The sequence below is a fragment of the Dama dama genome, chromosome 30 (assembly GCF_033118175.1).
Source record: "Dama dama isolate Ldn47 chromosome 30, ASM3311817v1, whole genome shotgun sequence".
NCBI classification, from domain to species: domain Eukaryota; kingdom Metazoa; phylum Chordata; class Mammalia; order Artiodactyla; family Cervidae; genus Dama; species Dama dama.
Genome location: NC_083710.1, coordinates 25,266,467 through 25,293,775, shown reverse-complemented (window position 1 = coordinate 25,293,775; position 27,309 = coordinate 25,266,467). Strand labels below are relative to the sequence as shown.

Sequence of the window (27,309 nt, the reverse complement as noted above, 5' to 3'; positions counted from 1 at the left end):
CTGACTTAAAAAAATCTTCTGCTTCAAGATTTCCATAGTCTATAGATGACAATTTTCTATTCCATAGAGAAAATGGAGACTGTCGAGATTCCGTCTCCTTTTTTTTTTTCCTCTAATATTATGTACATCCATCCACATTTTTATTTCCTCTGCTGGTCTCCAAAGCAAATGTGTTTGCTCCTCATCTAGTCCAAGGCTAATCCTCTTCCTGGGCTCTGGAAGCCACCTCTTCATCTCAACTAGACATTCCTGGTTCCCCTGCCTCTAGCATTTTCAGCCTCTCTTTCCTTCCCATTGGTTTATATTTTCCATCAACACATAACTACAATTTCCCCATTAACAGAATACTTGTATGTAAGCTTGTGCTTTCCTCTACCCCATGGTTATCACCCTTTCTCCTTCTCTTTATGGCTAAGTATCTTTTTTTTTTTTTTTTTTTTAATATTTATTTGGTCGCTCCAGGTCTTAGTGGCGCCAAGTGGGATCTATTCCTCTGACAAGGGATCAAACCCCGGGTCCCTGCTTTGGGAGCCCAGAGTCTTAACCACTGGACCACACGGCCAGTCCCTATGGCCAAGTATCTTGAAAATATCTTGTGCTCCTTGACTTCTCTGACAGTCCCACTTCAACTATTGTAATCTTCTTCCTCATCGCATTCAGACTCCTTTCTTCAAGATTACCTATGACGTTCTGTTGCTAAACACGATATGCTCTCTTCAGACTTTGTAACTCGGCCATCCTTTGAGACTGTTGATCATTGCAACGTCTCTGACATTTTTGCAGTGTCAGACTCTGGAGCCAAACTGCCTGGATTCTGATTCTACCACTCAGTTGTGGGACCTAAAATAATAATGGTACCTACCTTTAGGGCTGTTTTGAAGACTGAGTAACCTATTCTACACACTTTACATGTAAAACTCACTTAAACAGAACCTGCTCCTCATAATTTGTATATGTTATTTATAATAATAGGTAGGTGTGGCTATTTATGGGGGACCCCTGATGTGTCCTCCAGACTGGCCCAAGTTCACACAACTGGTGAAGTTGAGTGCTGCGCGCATGAAACTTACCTACATGCACTGTTGGCTTAAACTGGAGACATAATTTGGGTTATGAGAAGGACACTTCTGCTTAATATTACTGGCATTGTTCTGGAGCGACGTGGAACAGCTCTTTGAAAACGCACCCTTCGTGGGCCGGGCTGAGCTGAGAACAGCGCCGCCCGCCCGACCGACCCGGGACGCTTCCTTCGCCGGCAACCCGAGAGACGGCCCGCTGCCCCGCCCTCCGGAAGCGCTCCCGGCTCGGGACCAGGGAGCCGGCCGACCCGGGGAGCGGGGGAAGCGGGTGAGCGGTCCGTCTGGACAAATCCCCTCCGCGGGCGCGAGAGCAGCCGGCGGGCGTGGGGCTGGGAGCGGGCGGCGCACACGCGGGGAGGGGGCAAGCGGGACCCGTGCTCCGGCGATTGCGGACCCAGGCCCGGGGGTCGCGGGGGCAGCGCGGGCCGGACTGCGAGGCGGAGCGGCTTCTCGGGGAGTGAGGGTTGGACCGCACGCCCCTTCCATACTGCATCCTGTATTTTCATTTGCAAATCACTGTATTAGCTTTTGATCGGTATAGGCTTGGGAAGGAACGGTTTTTGTCACATTCAGAGCATATACTGTACAGTTGTTTTTGTTTTTTTTTTTGAAGAGTTTGTTGTTTAATCGCTAAGTCGCGTGGGACTCTGCGACCCCGTGGACTGTGTAGCCCGCCAGGCTCCTCTGTCCATGGGATTCTCCAGGCAAGAACACTGGAGTGGGTTCCCATTTCTTCCTTCAGGGGATCTTCCCTACCCAGGGATCGAACCCCGCTCCCCTGCATTGCAGGCAGATTCTTTACCTCTGGCTGCGCAACTGCGGAAGCCCTTAATGAGTTTAGGGGTGTATCATTGAGTAACAGAGGCAAATGTAGGCAGCAAGGGCCAAATGTAATTTTCAACTAAGAAAAGGCAGAGGTTGCTCTTGCTTATTGTCCATTCATGGAATAAAGACCCGAAGTAAACAACAACAACAAAATGTATGGGAAAGCTAGATCTCCTTGTCAAATCGTGTAATGCCAGGGGTCACTTAGAAGAGCGACAGAGAACTTTTTCCCTTCAGGTCATATACTGAGAGACCTAACTGTCTTAGAAAGGAATTGTTTTTGAAGACTGTGCACTTGATTCCGTTATATGGAGAAAATATTTCTAGAGTTTCCTAGTGAGAACTGTAGGTTTTGGTTTGGCTTTACCGGCTTGTGCTCTTTGGACCTCATAAATCTTTGTGGTATGATTTTTATGAAAATAAAACACTCCATGTAAGTTTTGTGACAATCGAATAAGCTCATTTCAGTGTGTTTTGGTAATGAAAAAAAAAAAGCATCCCCTTTCTAAGGTTTAATACTAATAATATGTGCTCAGTTGTGTCTGACTCTTTGTGACTCCGGGGACTATAGCCCACCAGATTCCTCTGCCTGTGGGATTTTCCAGAATTCTGGAGTAGGTTGCCATTTTCTTCTCCAGGGGCCCTTCCCGACCCAGGGATGGAACCCGTGTCTCCTGTGTCCTGTATTGACAGTGATTATTTACCACTAGGTAAATAATCTGGGAAGCCCCCAAATACTAATAATAGCTGCCATTTATTCAGGGCCCCCTATGTACCAGGCAAAGTGTTAGGAACTTTATATTCATCTTCTCTAATGTATTAGGAGATCCAGCAAGCTGCTCCACCCAGGAAATATAAAGGAAGACTGAGGTTCAAGGACTCTGTTTAACATGTCTTCTTTGTCCCAGGCACCTCCAACTCAGCATATCCCCAAAGAAGCACGTCTTCTCCACATCTTTCCCCACCACACCCTACCAGACTCCCAAGGTCAGAAAAATCAAACCAGAAAAACAGGCATGCAACCATCATGCCTTTCCTTTTTCTTAGAGAATGGTATCAATACTTGCCCAATTTACACCAGAAACCAGTCTCCTTAGTCTCCTTTTCCCTACTTATCCCCCAGAAATCCGTTACCCAAAATCTTGCCAGTTCTTTCACATGTTCTTTCCTGTTGTCTTCATCCCCATTTCGTGTGTGTGTGTGTGTATGCTCAGTCGTGCCAGATTTTGCGACCCCATGGACTGTAGCCCACCAGCCTCCTCTGTCCGTGGGATTTCCCAAGCAAGAATACTGGAGTGGGTTGCCATTCCCTTCTTTGGGGGATCTTCCTGACCCAGGGATCGAACCCAGGTCTCTTGCATTGGCAGGCGAATTCTTTATCACTGAGCCATCTGGGAATCCCCCTTCATCCCCATTGCAACTGCTCTATTTCATTCCTCATATTTCTGCCTTTTCTATGGTAGGAGTCCTGCTCTGGCCTTCTTCCCCTCTCCCCTGTCTGGTCCATTGCTCTGCAGCCAGCATGAGTAATTTTTCTAAGATGTACATCTGCTCTCTCAGTTTAAAACCTTCAGAGAGCCCGTTCTTCACTACAGGATAAAAATCCACCAACCTGAGCTTGGCTTACTAGGCCCAGTCTGCCTTACCTGCCTTACTGCCCTCTTTCAATTCCTTGAATTGAAACAATCTCTTTTGCTCTTAAATAGGCTATTCCCTCCTGCCTCCATCACCCTTCCTCTTTGCCTAGATATCTTCCATTCAGGCTTCAGCCTGAATATCATCTTCCTAATTCCCCAGGATACCTCTACCACAGGCCAGCATGGCTCTTCCTGTAAGACCCACTGTCCTGCATTTTTGAGGTCCGTGGTCTCACCTGCAATGTGAGTGATGGCTGGGGCCGTGAGAGATTTATTCAGGATTATAAAACCTGGTGTGGATACTCCATGTCCACCTGTTGAATGAATAAAGGGAATAAGCTGTTCTATCTTGGGGATAGAGCTACTTTGAATTCATTCTGCCTTTTGAAAATAAATTTAATCCCCCATTGTTTTTTTTTTTTCCTCTCTCTTTTTTTTTTTTATTAGTTGGAGGCTAATTACTTCACAACATTTCAGTGGGTTTTGTCATACATTGATATGAATCAGCCATAGATTTACACGTATTCCCCATCCCGATCCCCCCTCCCCCCATTGTTTCTGATTTTGAATGCAGGTTGGGAGACCCAGTGGTGACAGCAGGAGTAGACTCAGCTGTTCGGTGCCCGGCATGGACGGCTACAGGGTCCTGAGAGTCATCGGCGAGGGCTCCTTCGGCAGAGCCCTTTTGGTTCAGCAGGAGAGCAGTAATCGGATGTTTGCCATGAAGGAAATAAGGCTTCCCAAGGTCACTGCTAAAGCAGTTAGCTCACTGCTTTAGTGAGCTAAACTAAAGCAGTTTAGTGTTGAAAGTGTACATGTCGTTTGTACAAGTTCTTGAAATTTAACATGGGATCGTTCTTCTGTGCAAAAGATTTAACGGGTTTATTCATCAGCTTTACAAGGTCTTGATCTGTCTTCTGTGCTTCCTGCTCATGCTCACTCGCTTCGGTTGTGTCTGATTCTGTCATCCTATGGACTGTAGCCCACCAGGCTTCTCTGTCCATGGGATTCTCCAGGCAAGAATTCTTTAGTAGGTTACCATGCCCTCCTCCAGGGAATCCCCCACCCAGGAAGCTCCTATGGTTGATGGCATACTGTCCTCCAAGTCAGCTTATGCTTAGGTTGATGTTAAAACTAGTCTACATTCTATACTTGTAAAGATATAAGAGGTCAGCTTAAGCAGGCAAAATACGTATAGCCATAGTTGAAAAATCCCCACATGTTTCCTCTTGGGATTTGATAAACCTTAAGTTGGGTCAAAGTACAGTGCTTGCAAAGAGTCAGACACAACTGAGCGACTGAACTGAACTGAACAGTGCTATAAAATTATGTCTGATTGAAAGAGACACAGTTTCAATTGTTTCACATTAAAATATACAAGCTACTATAATACCGTTTTACTATCATACTGTCAGTTTTTAAATTAAATACTACATTTACACTTCTTTAAACCTTCTTCTAGTCTTTGTCTGACACACGGATTTCTAGGAAGGAGGCTGTTCTGTTAGCCAAAATGAAACACCCCAATATTGTTGCCTTTAAAGAATCATTTGAAGGTAAATATGAATTTCCCCCAATACATGCATTTCTGAATTTCATTCAGAATACACAGCCACTGGGACTTTCCTAAGAGTCCTTAATTTGTTGCAGCTGAAGGACATCTGTACATTGTAATGGAATATTGTGATGGAGGGGATCTAATGCAGAAGATTAAACATCAGAAAGGGAAGTTGTTTCCTGAAGATACGGTAAGAGACTAACTTACATAAGTTTCCCTCAAAGTTTTGTTTGTTTTAATTTTTTTTTTGGCCATACCAGGAAGCATGAAAGTGAAAGTGAAAGTTGCTCAGTGGTGTCCAACTCTTTGCAACCCCATGGACTATATACAGTCTATGGAATTCTCCAGGCCAGAATACTGGAGTGGGTAGCCGTTCCCTTCTCCAGGGGAATCTTCCCAACCCAGGGATCGAACCCAGGTTTCCCACATCGCAGGCGGATTCTTTGCCAGCTTAGCCACCAGGGAAGCCCAGCAGGCAGCATGCGGGATCTTCGTTCCCTGACCAGGGATCAAACTCGTGTGCCTTGCAGTGGGAGCAGGGTCTTAACCACTGAACCGCCAGGGGAGTCCCCAAGCTTCCCTCAAGGTTTAGAAGCAACTTTGCTCATAAAATTTGAATAAGTTAAAAACATTGCTATCTGTGGTTACCTAGCACATTAGTTAGAAATGACTTTGTGTATCCATGATGTTCTTTAGTGTGTTGTCAGGATGTGACTGCCTGGGGTGTTTTTAAGAGGTAAAGTAGGTATAGGCTTATGAAATATCAAAGAATAACCACTTCCGTGTTTAGAATTTCACAGTTGTGGAATATTTTGTACTATTTAGTACATCTTTTGTACATATTTGTACATATTTTGTACTAGATATTTAAAATTTTTACTTTTTTATATATTGAAATTTTAGAAGGCACATGGGTTTCTTTTGTAATTCTCCATCATCTGAAGGGTGAAACCTGCATTTCTGTTTTTCAAGAGTCCCTACTCTTCGTCTCTTTTCTTTTACAGTTTAGCATATTCTCTTTAAATGCTTAGTGTCTTTTTAGTGGAAAGTTGCATATTAAATATTATTGGAATGAATTGACCAAGGAAAATATTTAAATAAACAGCTTTACTGGGGCTAAGTTTGATATAGGGTATAACATGTTTTAAGAGTATACTAGTATAAATTTTTTCATTTAGAAGTTGTGTTGCTAAGAATATGGGTTCCATTGTAGGAGGCCAGCCTTGGCTTCCAAAGATTGTTGGAAATATAATGAAATATTTTAATGTTAATATCTGAATATTCTGAAAAAGTGAATGAAATCTGATGTAATGATTACACTATAAAAAGTTATAGCATATTCATTTTAAGTGGTGAACTACTTTTATATGTGTATTTAAGAAATGTTTTTATTTGGTTAAATATAAGAAAAATATAGTGGGAGTTTTATTAAAATAAATTGTTGGAAATTCCCTGGCTCTCTGATGGTTAGGACTCCACCCTTTCACTGCCGAGGACCCTGGTTCAATCCCTGGTCAGAGAACTAAGATCCTGCAGGCTGCATGGCAGGGCCAGATAAATAAATAAATAAATACTTATTTGGATCATTCATGAGATGATGATGCATTGGGATTGATTCACAGCTTTTCTCAATTTCTCCAGAGAGCAATGAATCTTAGTTGAACTATGTAATTTTTAGGAGTTCTGTATTTACATTATGTAAAACCCAGGTCAGCTAAGGCCTAAAGATGATTCTTAGGAATTTGGGGTTACCATGCCCCAGTTATTGCATTCTTGCATGCTTTTTTCTTTCTTTCTCTCTTTTTTTTTTTACAGATACTTCATTGGTTTACACAGATGTGTCTTGGAGTAAACCACATTCACAGGAAACGTGTGTTACACAGAGACATCAAATCCAAGGTGAATGGAATACATTTGGGGCCTAAAAAATAATTGAAAACTATTTCTTTCAATCCTTTTTCTGTGTTATTCTCTTTTGGGTGCATTTTAATCTTTAGAAATATTTCTTTTTTTGCCTGCACCCCGAGGCATGTGGTATCTCAGTTCCCCAACCATGGATTGAGCCCACGCGCCCTGCATTGGAAGCACCGATTCTTAACCCCTGGACCACCAAGGAAGTCCAGAAACATTTCTTAATATACTATTTATGCTAGCGCAATAAGGTACAACCTGAAAATGGGTCAGTAAATCTCTTTAGTAGTGTATGTTAATATGTTCCAGCTCTCTTAGAGACTGCTTTCTAAGACCATGTATTCTCTGATGGAAAATGATTGAGACTGGAGCCTGCCGTCTGGAGTTACCCTGAACCGGCTCCCTGCTCGGTTGACCAGGGTCTGCAGATACGGTGTGACGCTTGCCTTAGATTTCTAAGCAGTCATCCTGAATTCCCAAGCAGGGGAGTGTCGCTGTCCAGAGGATATCTCGTCGTTTTGTGTTCCATTCGGGGACTTGGCTATCAGCATTTCTACATATAATTCTCCACCATCAGCAGGCTTTGAAAGACAGCTTCTCTTGGAGCTCTCTGCCTTATGTTTGAAAGATGGCAGACGTGATCTGAGCTCTTCTTTTTCAATGCAGAATATCTTCCTCACCCAAGATGGAAAAGTAAAACTGGGTGATTTTGGATCTGCCCGTCTTCTTTCGAGGTATGTATGTCTCATTCTCTTCTGTAGTAGTGACTGTTGCCAAAACATCATTATTCAGAAATGCTCTGTAATCGTTCTGTACCTTTTTATGGTTTTAGCCCCATGGCGTTTGCTTGTACATATGTGGGAACACCTTATTATGTGCCCCCAGAAATTTGGGAAAACATGCCTTATAACAATAAAAGGTAAGTGATGTATGTAGTTGGGGAAGGGGTGACCGTTTGGTGATAGTATTATAGCCTACAGATGAAGTATGGTTGTTAAAAGAAAGCAGTGTAGAATTGAAGTTCCTAGGCCTCTAGGTGAAAGTCATAAATTGTCCAGCTGTTTTCATCAGAGCTGAGAGGAGCTACATGAAAATGCTGAAAGAAAAGTTAATCATTTCTGGGGATAGTATGAATTATATTACTGCTTCTTTTACTTTGCTGCTCTCAACTTTAAAAATCCCGAAGCTCAGGTCGTAGCCATACCAGTTAAATATGAATGTCTGGGAGTGGGAACCAGGTATCAATCATTTTCCAGGATCACCAAGTAATTCCTACGTGCAGCAAAATTTGGGAACCAAATGTCATTGAGTTGACATGTAAAGGGCTAGATAATAAACACTTGACTGATAGGTTCGTTGATCATGGGAAGATAGTATGAAGTCCTTATAATTTAAAATGTAATTTTTTTTCTGAATGTAAGTAAAATGTGCTTATTGATGGAATGGATGGGCAGTGGGTGGGTTAGAAATGTAGAGATAAAGAAAGGACATGGCGACCACCCAGTTTTACAGAAACTACTAATAACATTTTGGGTTTTTTCCCCATCCATTCTCTTTTTTCCCTAAACTTAGTTTATATACTCTATATAACTTAGTATCCTATTTTTTCACTTTGCATTATATCATATTCATTTTACCCTGTATTTATACTCTTCATGATTATTGTTAATGATTGCATAATATTTTAATATATGGCTCTTCCAAAATTTATTTCACATTCCTCTGTTGTTGGCTTTTGATACGGTTCTAGTTTTCAGTGTCCTAAATTACTACAGACTCTGAATTACTATGCCTTTTAATACATAAAAGTGTCACATTCTTGGCATGAATTCCTAGAAGTAGAAACACCTAAAGGCTTTTGTTACCTCCTGCCAAGTTGCTTTCTAAAAAGGGTATGGCAGTCCATACTGTGGGCTTTCCCAGGTGGCTCAGTGGTAAAGAATCCACCTGCCAATACAGGAAATGTGGGTTTGATCCCTGGGTTGTGAAGATTCCCCTGGAGAAGGAAATGGCAACTTGTCTGGAGAATCCCATGGACAGAGGAGCCTGGCGGGCTACAGTCCATGGGGTTGCAAAAGGGTCAGATACAACTTAGCAACTAAAAACGACAACAACGCTCCATACTAAATAGACTCCTATAAGGTAAAGTTGACTGAATTGGAGACAGAACAGCTATGAAGGAACTTCCTGGGATAACTGGGGAAACCTGAGTTTGAACAAAATACTAGATAATAGTATTGAATTAAGGTTCGATTTCTTGGATGTGATAATGGTCCTGTATTCATGCAGGAGAGTGTCCTTGCTCTTAGGCTGTATATGCTGACATGTTTAGGGGTGAAGTGTTTGACGTCTGAAACCTTTCTTTCAAGAGGTTCAGATGTAGGCAGAAGAGGGGCTGGCAGGCAGATGCTAGTGACTGGGGATATTAGGAAGGAGCGTTTGGGCCTTTACAACTTTTCTGTAGGTTTCAAGCTTTGAAAAATTAAAAGTTGGGGGAAATAATTGGTTTTAAAAAAACCTTGTTAAAGTGAAAAGACTATCATCTAGAAAAAGTCTGGAGGATGACAACTAGGTGGTGAGAATGATGGAGGAAAGTGGAGGTGTTTAGTTTGAAGAAGGGTGGGTGTGTAGGGCAAAGTGTAGAACTCTGCTGAGCTCTGAAGAGCTCTTTCATAAAAGAATAAGAATGCGCCCCCTAGAGGCAGCTAGGGGGAACATTGAGCTGTCAATCGAGGTGAGACCAAAGGCCTGGTGAGCCCAGATGGTCTGGAGTCTGTACAGGATGACTTCTAAAGCCTTTCTTCCAACTATGGTAATCTGAGTCCATGGATATTCCTCTTGCCCAAAGTACTACTGAAGTGATACCTGAACCACTGGATTTGGAGGGGCAGGATTTGGGGAGTAGGGAGTTTTTCTGTGAACATCACTGTGAGTAAGTGGTCTAAGTGTTAGATCAAACTTGCCGCATATTTTATTTCAGTAACTAAGAAGTCCTTATGATATCTGTTCTTATTAAAGGTAGAGTAATTTTTCATTTTGGGGTATTGGAAAATACATATATTTTTGTGTGATAACTCATAACCCACTCATCATTACATTGCTTCTTTTGCTTCCAGTGACATCTGGTCCTTGGGATGCATTCTCTATGAACTCTGTACCCTTAAGCATCCAGTAAGTATGGCAAGCAGCATGGAAAAGGCAGCGTTTGGTTGTGTTGGTCTAAGTCCTTTTTCATATCTTCACTTATATGTATTAGTAGGGTGATACACCCCCAAGGCAGAATGCCATCATGTTCTTACATAAGTGTTGCTAAGGATGAAACCTGGTGTTAACTGCAGTATGTTTATTATACAGTGAAAACTTAAAACGTTATTCTGGTGTGTCATTTTTTATCCCACTCTATTACTTGTCAAACCATAATAACTACCTTGGTGACGTGAAAGGTAAAAAGGATTTTGCAACAGAAGTTTAAAATGGGAAAAGTCTGAAGTGCATTTTGTCAGGGACCAGACCTGGGGATTTTTGAGGAGGAGGGAAGTGAAGAAACATTGCAGTTACTGTCAGCCCTAGGGTCATTTGAATTTTTAAAAGCCCATATATATGTATTATTGATGCTTTGATTTTTAAAATATATTAAAAATGTGTATCTGCAAAAACACTGATTTGAGTAATAAAGTACCCAAGCTGGGACTGATGGTAAGACTTCCTCAAGATGGGAACATCGTTTGCTGTTTATGTTTACCTTTCTCCTGAACAACCATAAGATTTTAGAATAGTATTGGGGTGGGGGGTGGGGGAGTTTGGGACTAGCGGATGCAAACTATTACATTTGAATTAAACAACAAGGTCCTACTATATAGCATGGGGAACTATACTCAGTATCCTGTGATAAAACCATAATGGTGCTGGTGCTAAGTTGCTTCAGTCACGTCTGACTCTGTGCGACCCCATTGACTGCAGTCCACCAGGCTTCTCTGTCCGTGGGATTCTCCAGGCAAGAATACTGGAGTGGCTTGCCATAATGGAAAATAGTATAAAAAGGAATGTATACACATGTATAACTGAATTACTTTGCTATATAGCAGCAGTTAACACCATGTAAATCAACTATACTTCAATAAAATACAATTTTTGAAAGTACTAAGAAAAGTATGATTAGCAAAAAAGAAAAAAAGAAATTCAGAATAGTACCTTAACAACACCTCTAGAAAGAAATTTTTTTTAATTAAAATAATTCATATGAATTCAGCTCAGCTGGTATTTTCTTATTTCCATTCTCTTTCCCTGTATCTGCTTTTACAGTTCAATTTTGCTTTTTAGTTTCAGGCAAATAGTTGGAAAAGTCTTATCCTCAAAATATGTCAGGGGTCCATGAGCCCACTGCCATCCCATTATTCCTATGAGCTGCAGCTTCTGATCAAGCAGATGTTTAAAAAGAATCCCTCACATCGTCCTTCAGCTACAACGCTTCTCTCTAGAGGCTCTTTAGCTCGGCTTATCCAGAAGTGCCTGCCCCCAGAGGTACAGTGTGTGGAACTGACTGTGAAGTTTTTAAGTGTTTGTTTTCTTTTAAACACAATTACATGTTACACATGCTCTTAACAATTCAAATAATGCAGATGTGTATTTAAAAAAATTAAAAGCTTGAAGCTTCCTTTCCCTCTTCTTTTCACAATGCTATTCCTCAAATATAATCATGGATATAGTTTGCATTATCCTTCCAGATCTTCCTGGACATATATAAATGTCTGTTTATCTGTTTATCTAAATTACTTGGATTTTTTAAATGGCATTTTTCCTTTTCAACTTTATTACTATGGGGAAGAACATTGATAATTGAATGACATTATGGTGGTATCTAAAGAAAAGCATCTTTCATGTCTTTAAATTCTCTGCTTTAAACTTTCAGATCATCACAGAATACGGTGAACAGGTGTTAGAAGAAACTAAAAAATCTATGCATAGCACACCAAGAAAAAAGGGTAAGAATTTTGAAAAGCTTATTTTAAGTGTTCTTTTAAAATATAGTATAACAAAAAGGAAAAAATATATAATTTTCAAGTTATTAGAGATGATTTTCAGAGGTACTCCTCAAATCAAAATTTTCTACTTGTTCCTTCAGACATAAATCTATGCTGAATCTTACACATTTAGTTTGCCAGGGCTCAAAAAAAAAAGCCTAGTTTGGAGATTGTGGTGATGTAAAGGTTGTTCTCTGCTTCATTATTAAAACTGTATTTACTCTAGTTTGTTTTGGGTCAGAAAGAAGGCTTCTGTGGCCTCAGCTAGGAATCTAACCCTGAAAATATAACAGGAAATAGTATCCCTAAGAACTATCTTATAAACAAATTTTTTTAATGAAGTCATTTTGAAAGTTGGAACTGTCCACATTACAACTGCATAAAATTTCCATACACCCATAGTCAATCCTGAGCAAATTTCACATGTAATTTATTGTCTCTTGGAAGTTGTCATCTCTTTTTTCAAAGTTACTTTTGTTCCTTTTCCTTTGACATCAGTGACTCAGATCTTCAATCTGAAGAAATCTAACAATGACCAGAATAAGAGAGAAGAGTTAAGATGAGCAAAAGGTCACCCTCTGTAGGCAGATGTTGTAAAACCTCCATTATTAGTGCCTGTTATCTTAGTGTTCTATACCACAAAAGAAACATTTTTATTTATTTTTTAGGTTTTTTTTTTTTTAATTTAAGTGTCGTTGATTTATTGTGTCCTGTTGGTTTCAACAGAAACTTTTCTAAACTATACTATTTTCTTAAAGTCAAATTTTAAATGTTCCTTTTGTAAGAACGTAAATCATCCAGTCTTACAATTCAGCCTTTTCTCCTTTACTAGGAGGTAGCCACTTAGCTTTGCTTCAGCAGTTTGTTTCAGTATTTATTTTATTTTATGTACCATTTCATAACTTCGGTTCACATCCCAGGGGAATGGGAAATTAATTTTAAAATACTGGGCAACAGAAGCACCAAAAACAGTCTAAGAAAAGTTTCAAGATAGTGTAGTTTCAAGACCGGAAAGTATAGTCTTACAATTTCTAAAAGAAAAGAGTAAGCCAGTGGGCAGGGCCACCATGTCCAGAGCATGTGTCGGGTGGCATCTCCATCGAGAATGTAGACAGTGAGACGTCAGAACAATGAAAGCTGAGTGAGGGCAGAGACCGTGTCAGATGTGCTCTGTTGTGGCCTCAGTACCATCATCATGGATGCTCAGTAGCAACTGCTTAAAATGCTGAATGAATGGGGAAACACGGACCCCAGGCTCTGGCAGCAGATAATCAGACAAGAGCCATCCTCAACCAAGGGGTGGTTGCCGGGGTTTCCCATGACTGCTGCTGGCTCCTCGTCACGGAATAAGCAGCTGGCTTTGGGAGGGTTAGCTATTCCACCTGCTGTCATAGCTGTCAGGAAAATCACAGACTGGGTAGCTCTTGTGCTAAAGGTGCTAATGACCTTTTGAGTATGTAGTGTCTTACCTCCTGATGCCTAAATGGGTTGGCATAAATGAATTCGAGATGTCTTAACTTTCAGATGTTCACAGTCAGAATAAAACGGCAGAAATAATCTCTTTAACAGCTGAGGTGTGTTATTAGGCGATTAAAACTTGATATCACTATACAGGCTAATGCTTCGGTTCTTTGACTTTAAAAGCTTCCTTTTGTCTCTCAAGCTTTATGCAAGTCACATTAGAAGCCTTTTTTGTTTTCTTTTTACCTTCTATTTTCTCTTTGAGCAGATCCCAGCAGAACCAGAATAACTTTGGAAAATGAAGCAAGCACAGTGGTAAGTGCTTTAAAGGTAAATTTCCCGGGACTTTCCTGGCAGTCCAGGGCCTTCTAATGCAGGGGATGTGGGTTCGATCCCTGGCCTGGGAGCAAAGATCCCACATGCCTGTGGCCAAAAAACTAAAGCATAAAACAAAAGCAAAATTGTAATAAACTCAATAAAGACTAAAAATGTTTCCACATAAAAAAAAATCTTTAAAAAAAAGTTAAATTTCTGAAACCATCTACTGGGGTACCTGGCATTAATGGGTGCTGTGAGATATTTGGAAGTCTGTTGCCTGGTCCCTGGGTTCAGGGGTTTTTTGTCTTTGGGCCTGTGAAGTAATTGACGGCTGTTTTCTGTGCTGCCAGCCAAGCCACTTTAGACCAGCATTTCATTTTACTTTGTTTTTTCATTTCTAATCATTGATGACAAGTGGTTTCAATCTAGATGTGAACCAACTTAGCCCTGCTTACAGTCATGAAAGTCTCATTTTAGCCGTGGTTAGTTGGTTTCCTTGTGGTAAAATATATATAACATACCATTTATCATTTCAGCCATTTTAAGCATAGAATTTAGTGACATTAATTACAGTCACAATACTTTTTCATCATTACAAACAGAAACCCATTGAACAGTAACTGTCCATTCCTCTGTACCCCAACTCCCACCCCAGGCCCTGATAACCTCTTTTCTGCTTTCTGTCTCTATAAAAGAAACATTATTTGCCTATTCTAGATATTTCAGATAACTGGAATCACACAATATTTGTCCTTTTGTGTCTGGCCTCTTTTGCTTAGCTTAATATTTTCAAGGTTCATACATGTTACAGCGTGTATCAGAATTTCTTTCCTTTTTATGACTAAATAATATGTAGATCATTAATGTGGGATCTGGAAAGGATTGAAGGCAGAAGGAGAAGAAGGCAACAGGATGAGATGGTTGGATGGCATCACTGATGCAATGGACATAAATTTGGGCAAACTCTGGGAGATGGTGAGGGACAGGGAAGCCTGGCCTGCTGCAGTCCATGTGGTCACGTAGAGTTGTACATGACTTGGTGACTGAACAACAACAGTGTGGTCTTGACATTTTTCTGTTCAAAAACTTCTAGTGCCTCTCCATTATCCCTAATAGCTCAGTTGGTAAAGAATCTTCCTGCAATGCAGGAGACCTGGGTTCGATCCCTGGGTTGGGAAGATCCCTGGAGAAGGGAACAGCTACCCACTCCAGTATTCTGGCCTGGAGAACTCCATGGACTATATAGTCCATGGAGTCGCAAAGAGTCCAACACGACTGAGTGACTTTCACTTCACTCACTATTATCCCATGAATTGAGTGGACATTTTTTAACCTGGTTTTCAAGGTCCTGTTCATCTCGTTTGGCCTTAGGCATCTGTGCCCTTTTACATGTTAACTGCAGTTAAGTCATGAGTAGTAACAGCCAATCCACTTCCAGTTGCCACACCTACCCCAGTAACTCATGTCCTATTGATAATTTTTTCTTTCTTCATCATTTTGACCCACCTTTTTTAACTCTCAAAGGAAAAGATGTAGTAACAACACGCAATTCTGTTTATGGAATATACTAGTAATTAAACTTGTAAATTTTTTAATGAACCTTAGGTTGTAAATAAATAACACCATACCCCATTAGGTTGCTACAAATGGAATCTCTTCTGCCCCATGCTTTTTTTATTTGCATAATATCTGTTTATTTCCAGCTTTACTGAGGCCTAATTTATATGCAATAAAATTTACTCATTTTTAGCTTGCAATTTGATGAATTTTGGTGATTGTATGTGGTCATGTAACCAGCACCACAATCAAGATGTAGAAATCCCATCCCCCCAGTTGAAAATGCATTTAATGCACCTAACCTACCAAACTTCCTAACTTAGCTTAATCTACCTTACATGTGCTTAGAACACTTCCATTACTCTCTAGTTGGGCAAAACCATCTAACACAAAGCCTATTTTATAATAAAGTGCTGACTATCTCATATCAACATGAGATAGTTTGACATGAGATAGTCTTGTTAAATTTTGAATTCAGCACAAACTGAATTGAATAATGAACTGAAAGTGAAAATTAGAGGCTGTCTGGGTGCAGAACGGCTGTAAGTGAATTGTTTACTGTTTACTCTTGTGATCACATGGCTGAGTGGAAGCTTCAGCTCTCTGCCAACACCCACCATCACAAGAGGGCATCATATGGCATATTGCTAACCTGGGAAAAGATCAACTTTCATAATTTGACATACAGTTTCTGTTGAGTATCATTTTCACACCATCATAAAGTGAAAAAATAATAAGTTAGACCATCATAATTCCAGGGCCATCTGTAAGGTAATTTTATGTGTACATACATGCTCAGTCGCTCAGTCATGTCCAACTCTTTGCAATCCTGTGGACTGTAGCCCGCCAGGCTCCTCTGTCCATGGGATTCTCCAGGCAAGAATACTGGGGTGGGTTGGTTGCCATGGCCTCCAGGGAATTTTCCTGACCTAAGGATTAGGGGATCTTCCTGATCCAGGGATTGAACCCGCATCTCCTGCACTGCTGGCAGACTCTTTACTGCTGAGCCACCAGGAAAGCCCCAAAGTAACTTTATAAAATATTTCATTTTGGTATTTCCATCCTGAAAAGCCCAATATAGCAAATCATATTGAAATTTTTCATTGCTTGTTTTCTCTATAAAGACCTCTCAAATATTTCTGTCATTTTTATATATCTTCTTCATATTTGCAGTGACTGATATTAATGTCTATTAAGGTATATGACTTAACATACATATATGTATGCCTATGTATATGCACATATATGGTTTTTAATATACACACATATATGATGTTATGGCTCTTAATGTACATATGTGTATGAGGTTCTCTGGTTGTTAATGTTTAATTCATTTATCTTTAAAGTTTAAGTAGCTGTTTATCTCTACTTGTTTACCTTTTTTTGGTAGCAATTCAAGAATATCTTAATCTTTGTTTTAAATTTCTTTTAAAGCAAAGGGAAGAACCAGGTGGAAAGTGTAGCCACACTGACTTAGAAAGCATTAATAAAAATTTGGTTGAAAGTGCACTGAGGATAGTAAACAGAGAGGAGAAAGGTAAGTTATTCAAATTCTAATCATTGTATAGGTGGGAAACTGGGGATATAGAGGGAATACCAGTTTCTACCTTACTCGGTCAGAGATATCATAAGCAAGTAGACAGGCATATTTATATTTGCTTATCAAGTAATTTATTTAATGTTACAGAGATATTTTATTTACCTATTAAAAGAAAAAATTGTATTTATTAATAAGAGCCTTCAGAAAAAAGTATTAATAATGTTTGTTGTGCCCTTTACCATAAAAAGCACAGCATACAGGGGCTTCCCTGGTGGTCCAGTGGTTAAGACTCCTAAGGCAGGGGGTGCAGGTTCTATCCCTGGTCAGGGAATGAAGGTCCCACATGCTGTGGGGTGCAGCCAAAAAATGTTTTAAAAAGCACGGCATACAGCGTGTACCTGTAAGTCTTCTTGGGCCTTTATTGTTATATACTGTGTAATATGTGAGTATATACATAATATTTTTAAAAATTCACTTTAACGATCAACTTTACCTTTCCATTTGGATTTTTTCATTCCCTTTACTACTTAAGAGTCAGACACGACTGAGCGACTGAACTGAACTTAGACTTGGAAGAGTGTTAGATCCGAATTTGAAAGAGAAAAGAAATAACTTCTGTAGTGTTGTTAGAGAACTTGTGTGTGGATATAGATGAATAAGTAAAAGAATATGCTCAGCAATTCTTCTTTATGCTTTAAAAGCCAGTTTACCAGGTCCTCTCAGGCGACAGTGGGAGAAAAATGTACCCAGTACAGCTCTTAGAGCTTTGGAAAACGCATCCATACTCACCTCCAGTTTAACGGCAGAAGACGACAGAGGTTAGTAGCCAGGTTGAATCCTATTATTTTATCATAGAACATTCTCTAATCATTGTTTAATGAGCTAGAGTTGTGTTTTTTTTAATGTCACTCTTTGAAGGGTATTTGGTGTCACACATGAGAGCACGTGTATTTCACTTATACAGACAAGTGAAGTAGATCATAGTTAATTAGTTTCGCTTGAAATATGGGGCTTTAATATAATCTAGAAGATATTATGTGCTGGAAATCTTTTTTACTTGACACAAATTTTTTTGTCTTTTCCCAACTAGGTGGTTCTGTAATAAAGTACAGTGAAAACAATACCCGTAAGCAGTGGCTCAAGGAGACCCCTGAAACCCTGTTGAACATCCTTAAGAATGCCGACCTCAGCTTGGCCTTTCAAACATACACGATATATAGACCAGGTGATTCATGTCTGTTACATAATTGTGGAAACCCTTTAATTTAAAAAAAAATTACATATGTGACATAGAAGTTATCATCTTAGCCGCTTTTAAGCGTACAGTTCAGGAGCATGGAGTCCATTCACACTGCAGCCATCACCACGGTCCATCTCCAGAACTTTTCCAAAACGGACACTCTGTACCCCTTAGATAATTCTCTGTACCCATTAGATGATTCCCTGTTCCCCACTCCCAGAAACCCTTCAATCTTAAAGTTATAAAATATTTCAGAGCATTGTCTTTTTCGATTTCCTTGCCTCTTTTCTAGCCAGTCTGAGGCCATAATTAAAATTTCCTATAGTGCTTCATTCCTTCCGTTTGCTCATTTTGTTGTTTTAATATTTCTATTTATTTTATTTGGCTGTGCCAAGTCTTAGTTGTGGCATGTGGGATCTAGTTCTCCCATCAGGGATCGAACCCAGGACCCCTGCATTGGAAACATGGATTCTTAGCTACTGGACCACCAGGGAAGTCCCTGTTTGCTTATAATAATCTCGTAACCACTTTGAAGGTTGTCCATTTTTATCATGGAAATACACCCAACTTTCTTGGCTCTGCAGTTCAGACTTCATCCTGGTAAACTGAGGAACTTCAAGATTTCTTTGGCTCTGTACTTGAATTGTTATATTGAATAGAACACAGAAGAAGGTGAACAACTAGGATTTAATTTTTTGTTGTTGTTGTTTCAACAGACATTTTCACTACAGCTATACAGCATAATGTTTTATGATACTGCCCTTAGGAATCTAGGCCAAAGGACTACATTAAGGGTGTGTACGTGGGGGGCACATGTGTGTGTAATTTTCACAATGCAGTTACTAAAGCCATCTTGCTTGGTTTAAGATCTAAGATAAATTGTGCCAAGTAGAGCACGTCATGGTGTGGCAAGTCTCAACTCTGTGTATTATAACAGATTCACTGTATTGTTTCTTGGTCAGTGTTTATTAAGAGCCTAACATATACTAGGTTAAGATTTTTTTTTAAAAAAAGAATATAACTCCTTCCCTGAGAGAGTTTGTAACTGGGGGGACCAGCAAACAAGCAGAGCATTGTAGAGCTGTGTGTCACCTGTTCTGATAGAGCTGTGTGAAGACAGTTACGGGCCCCAAGGAGAGGTGGATGCCGGGGAGGCAGGTGTTAAGCAAGGCTAATGATTGCACTTTTATTTTGTTGCCATGCGGGCTTAGTTCCCTGACTAGGGATTGGACCCCAGAAAGTCCTAAGCACTGAATGTTTAGGGAATTCCCAATGATTGACTTTCATTTTAGCAGCATAGGTCCCAGATTTTGTCTCTGGTCCAATGATAAAGTTTTTGTCATTTCAAGAAAGTTACTATATAAAAAAGGCATTACAGCTCTATTGTGAAAGGATTTTTATAAAGACTGAACCCACATTTTTATGTTAGGTTATTGTTTTGTAAGCAAAAACCTGAAAGTAATTATAATACCATCTGGAAAAAAGTTTTTTATAGTCTGCATGTGCCCTTAACTCCCTAATTTTATTCTCCTCCACTGGGAAAATGAGGGAGAGGGAAGAGCTCAAAGGAGAAACAGTCAACTGCTATCCAGCTGTCCAAAGACAACTTTTAATGCTTTGATATGGGTTCATATGCTGGCTTCCATGGTGACTCAGTGGTAAAGAACCCACCTGTCAATGCAGGAGACTTGGGTTCGATCCCTGGGTTGGGAAAATCGCCTGGAGGAGGAAATGGCAACCCACTTCAGGATTCTTGCCTGGAAAATCCTATGGACTGAGGAGCCTGGCAGGCTCCAGTCCATGGGTCACAGAGTCGGATGCGACTGAGCACACATACATAGAAAACCTCAGAGCCTGGCAGTGCTCTCAATTAGCCAGCAAACCTTTGGAGGAATTTAGTGCAAAAGTACGCATGAAATAAATAAAGACAGCTTAACTTGGCATAATTTCTGTTACTATTCCTCTGAAGGCACAGAAGGATTCTTGAAAGGCCCGCTGTCTGAGGAAACAGAAGCATCGGATGATGTTGATGGAGGTTGGGATTCTGTCACTTTGGATCCAGAGAGACTTGAACCTGAACTGGATGAAGAGGATACGTACGTGAAGTACCCAGACAGTTGGCAGTGTGTGCGCGTGTTCATTTAAGTTGTACCTTAATAATTCCTGGTTTAGTAGGAGCTGGTTATGTTACTTTACATCATAAATGAATGTTTATATCTTGATCATCTATCTGGCACAGGTAATGTGCTATGGTATTTTCGTAGAATTCTTAACTGAGCTCTGTGTTTATAATCAGCTTGGACTTACTTTTTAGTAGAGAAGATTCTTTTTTTTTTTAAAGACAGATTTTATATTGAAACATTTAGAGAAAGGATGATAGAAGTGAACCTTTGGAAGGCTAACCATTTTTTTTTCCTCTCTTCAGTTTCATTATGGAGTTCATTTTTCAAAAATGTCAGTATTGTCATGGTGGTATTCTGCTTTGATCCCATTAACAAATATTTACTGTGCTTCTTAAATGGAGGCTTAATATCCAAATTGTTTTTTCACAGGGACTTTGAGGAAGATGACAGTGCCGATTGGGTATCAGAACTGAAGCAGCGAACTGGCTGGCAAGGAGTATCTGATGGATAATGCCCAAGGAAATATTCATTAGTCACCCGGAGGGGATGTTTAACAGGAGGAATTGATATGTGAATAATACTTAACTCACAGGATACGTATTTTCCTTTGGAAACAAAGGAAGAGTGAAGAGAGGGAAACTGTGAATATTTAAAATTATTCCTGGTTAGTAAGATAGGGTATAAAAAAATCTAGGTTTTTTAATTCAGAGGACAACGCATAGCACAATGGGTATGGGGTTTAGACTTTATAGTCAGAACAGATGTTGAATGCTACCACCTACTGCTTGCGTGGTTTTGAGAAATTGCTTAACCTCTTTGAGCCTGAATTTCCTCAACTACAAAATGAGGAAAACAATGCCTACCTCATACGGATGCTGACCTTAGACCATCACGACAACCCATAATATTATTTGCATGTTATGATTTCTACTTTATTACCTTATTATGATTTATTACTATGTAGCTCTTTTTATATCTCCTAAAATTTTTGAGGATCTAAATATATTTAATTATAACATCAGAATGTGTGTGATTTTTCTATAAGACCTATTTCTGGGTAGTCATCAATCATCTTCAGTGATCACCCACTGTCATTAAATACAGCTCCTCACAGGATGTACAAAAGAGCCCAGATCAGAGGATCAGCCATGGGAAGAGTGGGATAAGGTACAGATCTGGTCAGTAGTTGGTGGTCCTGTATATGAGAAAGGAATGGGGCCAAAGGTAAGGGATCCATACAGGAAGTAGCAGAAACCAGAGTGTTGTGGGACTCATGGAGGGGGCAGGACCCCAGCATGCATGGGTCACCATGACACGTGTTCTGGGACCTGTCATTTCATGCTGTGATGCTTTAGTGAGAGGAGAAGACTTTACTAAAGAAACTGACTCTTTCCAGGGGCCCCCACATAGGCAATTATGAGAACAGCATCAGCCTGGCCTGGTGTAGGGAACAATGCCCAAGTCAACATAGGGGGAAAGAGTTGTGAGACTGTAGCAGGATCATTAAGAAAGATCTTCTCAAATGTGGGATACATATATCTTTGAAATAATTAAATGTATTTTTTTAATCTTAATGTACAAAAACAGGTATAGACCTCCCCACCCCCTCTCCATTATTTATACTCAGGCATTTAGTTGTCCTTTGTCTACCAAGGTCTCCAGTGTAAGTTACTAATTTTCCATTTCCATGTTCTAGTCACTCTGAGTGTCTGAGAGTCACTAAGTTCAGCCTATATTCAAGTGGACAGGAATTAAGCCCCACCTCCTGAAGAGGGTGGATAATCCAACACTAAGTCATTTGCTTTGTGGCTTGATTTGTTCTAGCTTTGGCCATTAGGAATTATTTCAGGTTGACTCCTATGTCCCTTTGACATGCGCTCATCCTTTTGTGTTTTGAGCAACTCCTTACTTTCTGACACTACAAGAAGATGGTCATCTAGTGCCTTCTCTGCCTCAGCCCCAGAATCAGCCATTTCTCTGAGGAGCGCTGGTTCCTTTTATGGGTTTAGAAACCAGGATCTGGGTTCTGGGTGTGGTTGTTGCTCCTGGGGTGTCACTGCTTGTAGCCCCTCTAAGCAGACAGAGCTAGGAAATACATGTATATCCTATCCTATCCTGTGTGTACACACATCCCTGTGTGTGACACTCCCTGGTGGTCTAGTGGTTAGGATTCGGCACTCTCATCGCCGAAGCCTGGTTTCATTTCCCTGTCCTGAGGCTTCCCTGGTGCCTCAGAAGGTAAAGAATACACCCGTAATGCAGGAGACCTAGGTTCAGTCCCTGGGTCAGAATGATCCAGCAGAGAAGGGAATGGCATCCCACTCCAGTATTCTGGCCTGGAGAATCCCATGGACAGAGGAGCCTGGCAGGCCACAATCCTTGGGATCACAAAGATTTGGACATGACTGACACATATTCAGAGGCAACTTCTGTATCTCTCCATCTGTATTTTGTTTTTTTAAAGCTCAATATGGGTTTGTTATTGATGTCTTGGACTCTGATTCAATACCATTGGGCTCACTCTAACCTTTCCTCCCTCCCCCCCACCCCACCCCCCGCACCCCACCACACACCCCTTGCTTTTCTGTATCTTCTCTTTGACAGAAATTTGGCTTGTATCATCCACCATCCACCTACTTAGTTGTTCAACTCCAGTATGCATATAAAGCAGTTTCCAAACTGTTAACCTTCACCCTTGTGAGGAACAATTTACCAACTAAAGTACAAAGTTTATGTTTTGCTCCTATTGTCTTTAGCCTTACAGTTTCTAGTCAAAACACCATTTCCCAGAATGACTTATGTTAGCTTTTTTTTTTCTTTAAATCACGATCTTAAAGACTATCAGTCAGACTTGCCCGTAAGTTTCCAGGAGGTTCCAGTGGAGGCCTGCAGCAGGGTCAGAGGCATGGAATACAATAGTTCTGGGAGCTGCTGGCAGAAGTCCTTTTGAAGGAGGTCACCATTACCCCTACCATAGTTGACCTCAGGCTAAACTACAGGGAGGGAACACAGCCCCACCCATCAATAGGAAATTACATTAAAGATTTACTGAGCAAGGCCCTGCCCATCAAAGCAAGACCCAGAATGCCCTACAGCCAGTCCCTCCCATCAAGAAGCTTCCACAAACCTCTTATCCACCAGAGGGCAGATAGGATGAAAATCACAATCACAGAAAACTAACCAAACTAATCACATGGACCACATCCTTGTCTAACTCAGTGAAACTATGAGCCATGCCATGTGGAACCACCCAAGATGGATGGGTCATGGTGGAGAGTTCTGACAAAACATGGTCCACTGGAGAAAGGAATGGCAAGCCACTTCAGTATTCTTGCCTTGAGAACCCCATGAACAGTATGAAAAGGCAAAAAGATACGACGCTGAAAGATGAACTCCCCAAGTCATTAGGTTCCCAATATAGTTCCAGAGAAGACTGGAGAAATAGCTCCAGAAAGAATGAAGAGGCTGAGCCAAAGCAAAAACAATGCCCAGTTGTGGATGTGACTGGTGATGGAAGTAAAGTCTGATGTTGTAAAAAAAACAATATTGTGTAGGAAGCTGGAATGTTAGGTCCATGAATCAAGGTAAATTCAGTTAAGTTCAATCGCTGACCCTTTGTGACCCCATGGACTGCAGCAAACCAGGCCTCCCTCTCCATCACCAACTCCTGGAGTTTCCTCAAACTCCTGTCCATTCACTCGGTGATGCCATCCAAGCATCTCATCCACTGTCCTCCCCTTCTCCTCCCTCCTTCAATCTTTCCCAGCATCAGGGTCTTTTTCAATGACTCAGTTCTTAGCATCAGGTGGCCAAAGTATTGGAGTTTCAGCGTCAGCATCAGTCCTTCCAATGAATATTCAGGACTGATTTTCTTGAGGATGGACTGGTTGGATGTCCTTGCAGTCCAAGGGACTCTCAAGAGTCTTCTCCAACACCACAGTTCAAAAGCATCAATTCTTTGGCACTCAGCTTTCTTCATAGTCCAACTCTCACATCCATACATGACTACTTGAAAAACCAGAGCTTTGACTAGACAGACCTTTGTTGGCCAACTAATGTCTCTGCTTTCTAATATGCTGTCTAGGTTTGTCATAACTTTCCTTCCAAGGAGTAAGCATCTTTTCATTTCATGGCTGCAGTCACCATCTACAGTGATTTTGGAGCCCCCTGCAAATAAAGTTAGCCACTGTTTCCACTGTTTCCCCATCTATTTGCCATGAAGTGATGGAACCAGATGCCATGATCTTAGTTTTCTGAACTTTGAGTTTTAAGCCAGGTTTTTCACTCTCCTCTTTCACTTTCATCAAGAGGCGCTTTAGTTCTTCTCGCTTTCTGCCATAAGGGTGGTGTCATCTGTATATCTGAGGTTATTGATATTTCTCTTAGCAATCTGGATTCCAGCTTGTGCTTCATCCAGCCCAGAATTTTGCATGATGTACTCTGCATATAAGTTAAATAAGTTAAATAAGGCTATAACAATATATAGCCTTGACGTACTCCTTTCCCAATTTGGAACCAGTCTGTTTTTCCATGTCCAGTTCTAACTGTTGCTTCTTGACCTGCCTACAGATTTCTCAGGAGGCAGGTCAAGTGGTCTGGTATTCCCATCTCTTGAAGAATTTTCCACAGTTTGTTGTGATCCACACAGTCAAAGGCTTTGGTATAGTCAATAAAGCAGAAGTAGATGTTTTTCTGGAACTCTCTTGCTCTTTCTATGATCCAGTGGATGTTGGCAGTTTGATCTCTGGTTCCTCTGCCTTTTCTAAACCCAGTTTGAACATCTAGAAGTTCATGGTTCACGTACTGTTGAAGCCTGGCTTGGAGAATTTTGAGAACACAGTGGAGTTTTCCAAATTTGCTGGCATATTGAGTGCAGAACTTTCACAGCATCATCTTTTAGGATTTGAAATAGTTCAACTGTAATCCCATCACCTGCACTAGCTTTGTTCATAGTAATCCTTTCTAAGGCCCACTTAACTTCACATTCCAGAATGTCTGGCTCTAGGTGAGTGATCACACCATCATGATTATCTGGGTCATAAAGACCTTTTTTGTATAGTTCTTCTGTGTATTCTTGCCACCTCTTCTTAATATCTTCTGCTTCTGTTAGGTCCATACCATTTCTGTCCTTTATTGTGCCCATGTTTACATGAAATGTTCCCTTGGTATCTCTAAGTTTCTTGAAGAGATCTCTAGTCTTTCCCATTCTATTGTTTTCCTCTATTTCTTTGCACTGATCACTGAGGAAGGCTTTCTTATCTCTCCTTGCTATTCTTTAGAATTATGCATTCAAATGGGTTTATCTTTCCTTTTCTCCATTGCCTTTTGCTTTTCTTCTTTTCACAACTATTTGTAAGGCCTCCTCAGACAACCATTTTGCCTTTTTGCATTTCTTTTTTTTGGGGATGGTTGATCACTGCCTCCTGTACAAAGTCACGAACCTCTGTCCATAGTTCTGGAAGTTGTCAAACAGGAGAAAGCAAGAGTGAACATCAATATTTTATGAATCAGTGAACTAAAATGGGCCAGAATGGGCGAATTTAATTCAGATGACCGTTACATCTACTACTGTCCTTTTCATCATATGGGACTGGAATGCAAAAGTAGGAAGTCAAGAGGTACCTGGAGTAACAGGCAAGTTTGGCCTTGGAATACAAAATGAAGCAGGGCAATGGCTAACAGAGTTTTGCCAAGAGAAGGCACTAGTCATAGCAAATATCCTCTTCCAACAACACAAGAGATGACTCCACATGTGGACATCACCAGATGGTCAATACCGAAATCATATTGATTATATTCTTTGCAGCCAAAGATGGTGAAGCTCTATATAGTCAGCAAAAGCAAGACTGGGGGCTGACTGGGGCATAGATCATGAACTCCTTATTGCCAAATTCAGACTTAAATTGAAGAAAGTAGGGAAAACCACTAGACCATTCAGTTATGATGTAAATCAAATCCCTTATCATTATACAGTAGAAGTGACAAATAGATTCAAGGGATTAGACCTGATAGACAGAGTGCCTGAAGAACTATGGACAGAGGTTCATGACATTGTACAGGAGGCATTGATCAAGACCATCCCCAAGAAAAAGAATTGCAAGAAGGCAAAATGGTTGTCTGAGGGGGCCTTACAAATAGCTGAGAAAAGAAGAGAAGCAAAAGGCAAAGGACAAAAGGAAAGATACACCCATCTGAATGCAGAGTTCCAAAGAATAGCAAGGAGAGATAAAAAAGCTTTCCTCAGTGATCAGTGCAAAGAAATAGAAGAAAACAGTAGAATGGGAAAGGCTAGAGATCTCTTCAAGAAAATTAGAGTTACCAAGGGAATGCTTCATGCAAAAATGGGCACAATAAAGAACAGAAACAGTATAGACCTAATAGAAGCAGAAGATATTAAGAAGAGGTGGCAAGAATACACAGAAGAACTATACAAAAAAGATCTTCATGACCCAGATAAACATGATGGTGTGATCACTCACCTAGAGCCAGACATCCTGGACTGCAAAGTCAAATGGGCCTTAGCAAGCATCACAAAGGTAACGGAGGTGATGGAATTCCAGCTGAGCAATTTCAAATCCTAAAAGATAATGCTATAAAAGTGCTGCACTCAATATGCCAGCAAATTTGGAAAACTCAGCTGTGGCCACAGGACTGGAAAAGGTCAGTTTTCATTCCAATTCAAAAGAAAGGTAATGCCAGAGAATGCTCAAACTACCGCACAATTGCACTCATCTCACACGCTAGCAAAGTAATGCTCAAAATTCTCCAAGCCAGGCTTCAACAGTATGTGAACTGAGAGCTTCCAGATGTTCAAGCTGGATTTAGAAAAGCAGAGGAACAAGAGATCAAATTGCCAACATCCACTGAATCATAGAAAGAGCAAGAGAATTTCAGAAAAACATCTACTTCTGCTTTATTGACTATGCTAAAGCCTTTGACTGTGTGGATCACAACAAACTTTGGAAAATTCTCCAAGAGATGGGGATACCAGACCGCCTGACCTGCCTCTTGAGAAATCTGTATGCAGGTCAAGAAGTAT

The 27,309-nt window shown here is 40.6% G+C and overlaps 1 protein-coding gene across 3 annotated transcripts; it reads left to right on the top strand.

The window, feature by feature from the left end:
* Window positions 1-1,211: 1,211 nt before the first annotated feature.
* On the top strand, window positions 1,212-21,283 carry NEK3 (NIMA related kinase 3). 3 transcript variants are annotated; one of them, XM_061132999.1, is made up of 16 exons: window positions 1,212-1,347; window positions 4,116-4,286; window positions 5,004-5,097; window positions 5,192-5,289; window positions 6,915-6,998; window positions 7,677-7,744; window positions 7,843-7,929; window positions 10,127-10,181; window positions 11,331-11,531; window positions 11,920-11,992; window positions 13,761-13,807; window positions 16,802-16,904; window positions 17,609-17,725; window positions 17,998-18,132; window positions 20,117-20,243; window positions 20,700-21,283. In XM_061132999.1, exons 2-16 carry the CDS (start codon window positions 4,170-4,172, stop codon window positions 20,779-20,781), a joined length of 1,488 nt encoding a protein of 495 aa, XP_060988982.1. In that variant the 5' UTR covers window positions 1,212-1,347; window positions 4,116-4,169; the 3' UTR covers window positions 20,782-21,283. The 3 variants fall into 3 exon arrangements, with proteins under 3 accessions (XP_060988982.1, XP_060988983.1, XP_060988984.1); XM_061133000.1 differs by lacking the exon at window positions 4,116-4,286 and having other exon boundaries at window positions 1,303-1,347; XM_061133001.1 differs by lacking the exons at window positions 1,212-1,347; window positions 4,116-4,286 and adding an exon at window positions 4,313-4,336.
* Window positions 21,284-27,309: the final 6,026 nt, after the last annotated feature.